Source organism: Poecilia latipinna, unplaced genomic scaffold, assembly GCF_001443285.1.
Source record: "Poecilia latipinna isolate Pla-1442-1.1 unplaced genomic scaffold, P_latipinna-1.0 Scaffold3371, whole genome shotgun sequence".
Classification (NCBI taxonomy): domain Eukaryota; kingdom Metazoa; phylum Chordata; class Actinopteri; order Cyprinodontiformes; family Poeciliidae; genus Poecilia; species Poecilia latipinna.
The window spans coordinates 18,468-28,785 of NW_015115987.1; the positions used below are offsets into that span (position 1 = coordinate 18,468).

A 10,318-nucleotide genomic window follows, 5' to 3' on the forward strand; every position below is an offset into this window, starting at 1 on the left:
CTCTGTGGTTATTATTTTTGAGCTGCCTGTTCTCCCAGCGATAATCTCTGTCAGTCTCCTTTTGTTTATTCTTCATTAAAGTCACTATGTTCCACTGAAAGCCTCTGCACTTGGGTCCTCAACAAATCACACTGTGACAGAAGTGGGTTCAAACAATGGATAGATGTTATTACAGTTCAGTCAGGCAACTCTTATGTCAAAGTTCAAATATGTCTCTACTGGTTGGGTCTGGCCTCTTGTCTCTGGTTTTGCTGCCCAGCAGGTCAGTGATGAGTGCCCCTCATTTTCCAGCTGATCTTCTGCTTCAACAGTTCCATTAATTCAGATGTAAACTATGTGGACTAGGTTGGCTCAATCCTTCCGCTCTTCCACTAGAACAAGTTAAACAATATGAAGGGTAAGGAATGGCTGACTATCAAAAATGCAAGATCATATCTTTTGCAAACTGCTGACTGAGCCTATTTTTAGCAGACATGTCTAGTTTCAAATTTAGCATTTTCTAGTTTTGTTCATAAAATAGTTTAAAAAATGGTTCTAAATTCTGTTTTGTCATCTGTCCTTCATTTCTGCTTTCTCTTGAAAACCTTCCTCCTTCCTGCCTTACTAAGCTAATGTTTTGGTCTGCTCTGTTGCATCTTCACACACTAGGTGTAAAAATGGTTACAACTCCCACTCAGTTCTTTCTATATTAATGCAAACCTACATGGATTCCAGCACAGTCTTGGCACCCGGCACATCTGATCTCATCTCAAACTGAATGTGCTGCAGCACAGACACTCAGATGAGGAAAGTAAAAATAATTTAATCCCATGGATGAGCAGCTAGCAATAGTTTGTCTGTTACTGTTGTTGTTATTATTATTATTTTATTATTATTATTATTATTGGATTTCAGTAAATTAAGATCTCATCTTCCTGTTTTCTCCAATCACATCATAATTAAGTTTATCTGTTCTCTTTCTGTTTGGATTTACCTGAAATGAAAATGTATCTCTGTTTCTGTCTCCCTCTCATTCTTCACTAGTTCCGTCCTTCTGGGGTCTGGTCAACTCGGCCTGGAACTTGTGTGCCATCGGGAAGAGACAGTCCCCCATTGACATCGAAACCACTCACATGATCTTTGACCCTCACCTGACCCCTCTGAGGCTGAACACAGGAGGACGGAAGGTAAGGATGGAAGAACTGATGAAATGCTGAAGTGTGAGGAGTGTTTGTTCTCAACCAGCTTCTGGCCGTAATTTACCACAGTAGCTCTAAATATAGCCGATCACTAGCTGTGTTTCCTTTACTAACACACACAAAACTTTGTCTATATTTTAATGTAAAAAAAAACAAAAAAACTTTGCAACTCTGGTGTTTCTATTTTATAGAAAACACAATTAAAATCACACATGAATAAGTTTGTGCACATAATAAACGTTCCTCCTCCCAGCACCAAAACGTTTGATCAAAAAAACAAGTGTTTCTTTGAAATTGGTGTTTCCATTAAGCAAATGTATTTTGAAAATATCAAATTGTGCAACTATTTGGTCAATGGAAGCACAGCTACTGTCTTCATTAAAAAACAATGTCTAACCAAAGCTTCACCTGTGTCCTCACCTGCAGTCCGTTTGACTGCACCATAATCCAGAGGCATTTAGTCTATTTCAGAGGAAATCATTGTAACTATATGACATAAATTCCTCTATGAAGAAGACCCAGACTCTCTATTTTCTTGTTGAAAATGACATTTTGAAGCTACTTTTGGTAGTTTCCTTTTTCTTTTTTTTTTTCCTATCCATTAAAAATGGGAGTACTTCGTCTTGATGATGACTGTTGTGAAAGTTTTTCAAGAAGGCTCACAGCCATGTCCTTCATAGCGTCAGTTCTGATTTCCAGTACGGATCAGGCTGAAGGGACATGGAACCAGTGAGGTGTATTAGGGATAACTTCCACATGCGGTTTAGACTGTGGTACCCAGCCTCTCATTCTGTGGTGTGGACCACGTATATAGGTGTTGAGAAACTCACAGCTGACTGCCTCTAAGTTGGAGTTCTCTCCATAGAGTAAGACTATTTGTGGTTTCAAGATTCCAGAAGGAAGATTCTTATTTGGTGCCAATGAACAATTAGCAATTAGAATCTGATTTCCCTACTTAGTAGGGAATCTGATTTAGATCGATACTAGTGTGGTAGTATCAATAGTTCAGCTTCAGCTTAGACACCTATAAAATTTGATTTATTTTGTTTAGATCTATGACACAATTTTGTTAAAGGACCGCCCTTAGCAGGGAGTAAAATTAGTCTGAAGGGCTCTCTTTTAATCGACAGTAAATGGGCAAATGTATTTACTTAGAGAACATTTAAAGAAATTCACATAATTAAAATAAGCAAACATATCCAGGTGGAGATTTTAAATTTAGGTCATAAAGGGTTAAATAAAATAGCCGATACAGGACCGGTGTTGGTGATACTGGCCATGTATCGTATTGATACTAAAACATGCAGTATTCTACACCTCCACACAGCACTTCAGATTATGCAGATGTTGTTTTAGAAGAAATGCCATCTAGGAATTCTGTTGTGCTTCAGGACGATTTTGATTAATAATGAAGTCACCCTGAAGAGTGCGTTTAGGAGGAACAACCCCTCTTCTAGCTGGAGGAAGGGAGGCTGTTCCCCTGACAACCAGCCCCAGATAAATGAATGAGTGAACAGATTTTATTGTCTCATTATCAGCAGTAGCTATGTGATGTAACAGTTTGCTTTCACGATGATGACCAGACAACTGAAAGACTGCCTTCAAAGAATGGACTCATTGTCAGTCCATTACAAAGCTAATAAATCAGCAACATCTCAATCATTCCTTCACTTTGAAGATTTACTAGTTAGTTCAATAGATACACAGGAGGAAGTTTTGTCATTCACTCACATTTCCTACAGAAGGAATGGGGCTAAACTGAAGACCATCTTGCTTTCTACACCGACATGCAGCTGCTAATACTAATACCATAGCAGCAACAATTTAAAAAAAGACAATTTTTACAGCAGATATAACACCTACTTGGTACTGGAAGCAGAATGTTTATGGAAAAATACCTAAAAGAATAATTTAAACAACAGAGCAGTTTTTTCTAACTTGAAGTTTTTTCCTCCAAAATTGATCAAATGCAACATTAGCAACTGTAAGACTAAACTAAACATCCTCAGATCTCAGAAGCATTATAATTTTACAGAAAGGCAGGAAATCATCATTTACTCCAATCTAATCAAAATTGTGTTGAACCTTTGAATATAAATTTTACATGTTAATAATGTTGCGTTTTATTTGTGTCAGAATGAAAAATTAGGACGTAGGAATGAATCTACCTCCAACTTAAATAACAAGCTATTTCTCAGAATGTGATTCATTTCAAATTTAGCTGCCTTTTTTTAGTGAGATGCAAACAATCAGAAACAAACTGAGTATTACTGAAGATATTACTACAGAACCATTTTAGATTTTTTGGTCTGAGTTGCTCCACAAAATTGTATTTTCACAGAGCAATAGATTTCACTGATTATGGAATGATAAAAAATGCACTTCTGTGTAAATGAAATAAATTGTGGTAGTTAGAACAACAGGATAACGACTTATCCTTTCTAAAAGTACCAATTGCTGCTCAAGCAAATTTTAAAATGGCAAAAAAATCAGAACAATACTACAAAACTTATGCTAATAGCTATGTGACAATACAGTAATAATTGAGGGTGTGATTGTACAAAAGTTGTCCGTTTGATACACATCCATACAGAACAAATCCAGCACTGCTTTAAACCTGAACTCATGCAGAATGTTTGTGTGAAAAAATGACTCCAAAACAAATCAGAGAGAAATGCAAAAGTTTGTCATGCAGCTCCAGTGAATAAGACAGATGAACTTTATTTTTCCTTTGGTACCAGCAGCTCACTCTGCACTGAGCTGATGTACTCACCTGAAACAACTTCAAGCCGAATAATAAACATCACAGTGGTGGAGAAAAATCAGCTGGCGTCCAGATGGCCACCTGGAGCATCCAGTCATTCGAAATTTAGTCCACTTCTGAAACATAATAAAATCAAATTAAATTCAGGAACTGGAAAAAAATATAGATTTTATTTCTCTTGATATACGCATTCCAAAAACCATTCCAAAAACATAGGGAAGCATGATATTTGTACTGATAGTAATAGTAAGACTTTTTTATTTGCTTCAAATTTGGCTGAATGAAAGCCGTTTTGTCCACAGTAATGAGTTAATTATAGACCACTTCTGACAGACACTTCATTTAGCAGGTCTTTGTTTCTAACAGCTCATCTTGTTGTGATGAGGGCTCTAAAGTATCAGGCCTGAACTCCACAGTGTTCTCAGAGAGCAGCATGAGCCACTAATCATGGCTGCTGTGGCTGCAGTTGTTCACACAAGATATCATGAAATCACAAGAGCGACAGCAGAAGGTCGAGCCTTTCTAATCCAAACCAGCGGAGAATGTAGGTCAGCTGGGCTAATGAAATATCTGGCTTACTGAGTAGCTGTACCGGAGCTCATGTACATGGAGTTCTATGCAAATCCAGGGAGCTGTTCTCTGTTTGGTCTAATTTATAATAAAAATGTATCAATTTTAATGCGCCTCATGTTGTTTGAATATGGCCGTAACTTTATACATGTGCATACAGAAAATTGTTTCTGTGACTCACACTATGCAGAAATACTTTATTACAAACTTGAGGTAAAATGCGTGTTAAAATACTTGATGTAAAATTAAAATGAAATGAATAAAGTTGTTTCTCCAGCTGAACAGAAACAAAACTGAAGTTATTATCTTTGGATCTACAGAGAAATGATCCAGAGTCCACACAGCTTCACTTATTACAGGCTGAAATCTGTGTGGTAATGAACTCTGACCTAAACCTTCAGAGCCACATAAAGACAGTTACTAAGTCGGCCTTCTGTCACCTGAAGAACATTTCCAGGATTAGAGGACTAAAGTCTCAACTAGATCTAAAGAAGCTCATCCAGGCATTTATCTTTAGTCGCATTAATTACTGCAGCAGCGTCTTCACCAGTCTGACGATCAAATCAAGCCTCCAGCTGCAGCTGATCCAGAACACTGCTGCTGGAGTTCTGATTAAAACCAGGAAGATAGAGAACATCACCCAGTCCTACAGTCCTTCTCTGAGAGAACAGACTTTAAAATACTGTTAGTTTATAAATCACTGAATGTTTCAGTACCACAATACATTAAAGTTCTACTGCTGATGTATCCACCTTCCAGCCCTCTCAGGTCTTCTGGTTCTGGTTCTGCTCTGCATCCCCAGAACCAGAACCAAACATGGAGAAGCAGCATTCAACTTCTATGCACCACAAATCTGGAACAAACTTCCAGAAAACTGCAAAACAGCTGAAACACTGAATTCCTTTAAATCTAGGCTAAAATATCACATGTTTAGAGTTACTTTAGAATCATATTGGCCAAAATATTTGATGTGTATTCATGATTTTATTGATGGCACTCCTCAAAAAGTAATGTTTGTTTCCGGTCTTCCCAATTGTTGACTATTGTGTTTTTTTATGACTTTGCATGTTTGTGTTTTTATGATGCAAAGTACTTTGTTTGCCTTGTTGCTGAAATATGCTATAAAATAAATGTGTTTGATTGAAAGCTGTTGTCAATCATCAGAAGATCAGAACTGCACAAACATACATTATATGAGTCTAAATGTAGATTTTGGGATATTCCAAAACATGAACAGGGCTCTTCAAAGTGTGAGGTTTTCCTCGGGCATGAGAGTTCTGCTGGAGCAGGAGGGGCAAGAAGAGAGAGAGAAAAAAAGTTTTCTTCCTGAATTGTTCTGGATTAACTCTATCCAGATCCACTCCGACCAGCTTCTCTGTTCATCATAATTATTCTACAGATGATAGATGTTAATGGCCATATTTACTCACATGAATGTTCCACATTTCTACTTTCATGTTTTTAACACTGTGTACATATACTCTCACCTGAGCACATTTAGCTGATGGAATTGTATTACATTTAAAACAGTGTTTTATCTCCACAGAACCTTTACCCTCTCCTGTATCAGCCTCCACTCTAAACGAGAACATTCTTAAAACTATCACACAACAAATTCATTCCGTTTAGTTCATCGTCTCTGTTAATCATTATGTCTGTTTTTGTTCTCTATGTTTTTATTTCCCACAAAATGCAACTCTTATTTGCAAGAGCAAACTGAATCATTTTGTCTGCCCTCTTGCTTACGGACAGCAGTTTCTCTGTTCAGAAGCTAAGCAGGCAGATTTTTCAAACGTCCACAAAAAATATGATCTGCATTAAATCTGCAGCAAAGATCTGACCCTCACCTTGTCTCCATGTAAGCCTCATGAATGATTGCACTACTGATTTGCTGCTTTTTGCTCTTCTATCTTCAAAAAGGTTGTATAAGGTGAAAAACATTTGATACTCTCAGGTTGCTAGAATGATTCATCCATCAGCTTCTCCCCAGGAAGTTGTTGTTTCTTTTTCCTTTGTTGCATGGAAAGATGAAATCCTCTGAACATGCATTAATAACTCAGGACTAAATAACAATTAAAACTAAATACACTCTGTGTCTGATTTCTTCTGCTTTTGAACTTCCAGTTTCTCCAAAGTAAGCCTTAGAAGTGTTTACTATCAAAAACTGCATTCATACTCCATTAGAGTATCTGATCATGACCTTCACTCTCAATAGCTGCATTTCCATTACAAATTTACGCAAAACTTTGTTCATATTCTAGTAATGTTGAAGAAACACAATTTCAAAATCACCATTGTTTCCATTAAATAAGAAACATAATTAAAATCTCACGTAAATAAGCTTGATCATGTGATAAGTAAAAAAAGTGAAACAACCATCATCATCCCCCTCCCATTTCCTATCTTCTTCTTCGTCGCTTCTGCCAGTAGTAACATCCGGTTGTTGATCACATGACTCGTGCAATGTGAATAACGTTTTTCCATTGCAAATCTGCACAATGGCTGAAAAACCATCTTATCCTAACACAAAAACGTTTTATCAGAAACCATGTCTCTTTTTTTTTTTTTAATTGATGTGTTTCCATTAAGCAAATTTATTTGCATTATTCCAATTTTCACAATTATATAGTGAACGGAAACGCAGCCTACTATCACTGCTGATGTGATCCAGGACCTTTTTTGTGGCGTATATGTAGAAACTTATCGCTGCTTTAAACTTCTCCCAAGCTTTTCTTTTTGTCTTCATGCTGGTTGTTGTCTAACAGATTTCTGAGGCCAGAAGCAGAATTATTACATTTATACTGAGACTAATATGCCCATATGAACTCTGCTTACGAATTAGGAAAAAAAAATTAAGAAAGGATTACAGTGGATTTTGGGCTGTAGGAGTGAAAATAAATGTTGCACTTTTTGTATTTTGGGACACATTTATTTAAAAACCATCCAAAAACGTTGGGTTCATCTGCCTCCAAAAACCAAAAGATATGACCCTTTGAAGTTTGTGGTTGTGAAAACTACAAAATGTGGAAAAATATTCAAGAGCTATTCACACTTCTTCAAGGTACCGTATAATTACAGTACATCTTTCAAGCTGTGTTAATAACTTCCTTTCTTTGCCCTTTTTAGTTGGAATTTTTGTTCCGTTGTGTTTGAATTTTAGAGGAGAACAGTGCAGGGAGACAGCTTGACAGACTGAATGCCTGGGCCAAGATTTGCCAGCCGACTGGCAGTATTCAAACAGTAAACAGCAGGAGAGAGACAATGAGCTCACATGTTCTTCCTCTGCTGCTCCAGCTTCCTGTCTGCAAAGATCAGTTTATACTGTGCTGGTTAGGAAGAGGAGATGCAACACTAGCTCTGCATTTGTAATCTGAATATCTTCAGCCAGACTAGTTGTTCTTCCATCAAACATTAAAAATTCTTTACTCTGGCCTGGCAGAGTTGATACTTTGTTTCCACTGTGGTTTTTATTGGCTCCCAGACATCTGGCAGTTGAAACATTAATAACTCTTACTACATTAAACATTGACTCGCAATTGGAATTGTTTTGTTCGAGGATACCTGCAGTGCTTCTGAGGACCAAGGTAAAAAACGAGCGTTCAGTCTCAGCTTTACTTTGACAGTTTAACTTTGTTTCTTGAAAAAAACAGCAAGAGTCAGTCGGCTTCTGTTCATTAAACTCTTAGGATGTTGCATTTCCTGGATGACTGAGAATCTAAACCAATATAGAATATTAACACCATGTTCCTATTTTAAATGATTACAACAGATGAAAAATACTCAAGATGAATCTTTGTATCTTGCATACATAAATATCACAACATAAGACTTGAGTTCTTGATGGTAGAAGAATATGATAAAGCTTTGAAGGAAAATTGAACCATTTTTTAGCCCCTGTTTTAATATTCTTCAGAAAACTGTTGTAATTTGAATGTATCTAGATGTAGTTTGGTAGCAATGTCTCTCTGTCAGGTTATCTGTGCTTGTTGGATGTAACACATGTTGGATCATAAAGGTCAACATGCTGTGTGTAGCTGCAGGTGTAAAGTCTTTCAGAAAATCAGTCTTCCATCTGTTACGTCCCAAAGGCAGCCTGGGGGTACGGGTGGAAAAGCAGACACCACTGCATGTAACACTGCATGTAAACCTGGAACCTTCATTGAATAGAGAGGGACTATCTGACATGAAGCCACATCAGCAGGTAGAAGCAGAGCTGGTATTAGCTGGCTGCATTACTCAGCTTTTTGTTTTCAGTCCCTCCTTTCAGTTTTACGTTAAATTACAATAACCATTCTCAGCTGCTTCCTATCATATTTGAAGTCCTAATGGACAGAGCTAAGGATCACCCTTCTCTAGACTCCATGAATCAGTAAAAAGTGACCAATCAACACAAAAGGACACAGGTCTCCCTAGTGTTCAGCTGATCAGTACCCATAGTTCCTAATGAGAGTGCAGGATAGTAGACAGCCTTCCGTTGAGTCAGATGGCTGATGGCTACTTCCTTAAAAACAACTTGAGTTTCTGATCTGTGTGTCAGCTCTCTGCCCTCTCTCTCTCTTGGCAGTGGGGACTGTCAGCCTTGGCATCAGCAGCTGCTATGTCTGCCCTGGGAGGTTGTTGGTTCTGTGGTAAGGTCTTGATGTTTCATTCTGGATTCAGAACACAATTATAAACAGTGAAACAAATAATGATCTCCTCTCGAATCTCAACGAAACAATGTGGATGTGGATTTCAGGAGTAACAGGAACATGTCAAAACCAATTTTCATCATGTGAGAAGTGGAGGGGGGTGCGCAGTGGATACCTCAGTCCTCCAGCAGACTGAAACACAGGCTGAACTGTCTGCACGAAGAAGGAACAGAGTAAAGTATATTACTTGAAGCTTAGACCCTTCAGTGTTTGCAGCTGCATATCATCTGTTAATCTGTTGTGAAGAGTTCAATCTCTTCTGCTGTGATCTGTTGGGTAGCAGCTGTTTTAAAAAAGAAAGTCTGGCACTGCTCTACTGTGGAACTGATGCAGAACAATAGATAAAGAATGCATCATGTAGAATATAACATGGATAACTCTGACTATAATGCAAACTGTCTTTGTGGATTTGAAGCTTGGTCAAAGCCACTGCAACACAGACCACTACAGAAGATGCTTCCTTCCATCACCATCTCTGACTCTAGACCAGGGGTCCCCAAGCTACGGCCCGCCACGTCATTTGGTCTGGACCCCTGAACAATAAACGGATCTGGCCCACCTCCTCATACCAGAAAGCATTCAGTGTTTTTTTTCATATATTGTATTTTCTGGTTTATCTGTGGATTTTTCTTCAACCACCAGGGGGGCTCTTGAGCAGATGTGAAACTAACTTTCCCTCAATGGAATAGATACTAGTCAGTCCCAGTCACCGTTTCACTCACGGTTTTTTCCATTTACATTCTGGGTAAAAATCTATCTAAAAGCGTGAATTCTTTACACCCATTTCAAAAATACTAAATAAGATCCATCACTGCGTTGACTGATCTCTGAAGAACTCTGAGCCATGTGGTTCTCCATTTATGATCATCTTTGAGTTCAAGTCAATTACCAAAACCCTTGAATTCTGTTATGCATCCAGGGTTTTCTGCATAACTTCAAAACATTTTGTGGTCACATTGTTGTGTTTGTTCCATTGGAAGTAAGAACATGTGAAGGATAAAACTCTGAACTTCCTAAGAATCACATAGTAAAGTTTGCTGGCAGGCACGTGCACAGGGGGGGGCTGGGGGTGCTTGAGCACCTGCCCTTTTTGCTCCAAGTGCCCTTTTGGTCAATTT

General features: G+C 38.1%; 1 protein-coding gene across 1 annotated transcript in view; it reads left to right on the top strand.

Moving 5' to 3' along the window:
* Positions 1–995: 995 nt before the first annotated feature.
* Positions 996–10,318, top strand: part of LOC106940813 (carbonic anhydrase-related protein 10-like) — a gene marked incomplete at its 5' end in the record, with an annotated part of 39,776 nt that continues 30,453 nt past the window's right edge. The window contains one exon of the mRNA XM_015023641.1: positions 996–1,166. Within this exon, the coding sequence (XP_014879127.1) occupies positions 996–1,166 (171 nt within the window). The remainder of the gene's footprint in view (positions 1,167–10,318) is intronic.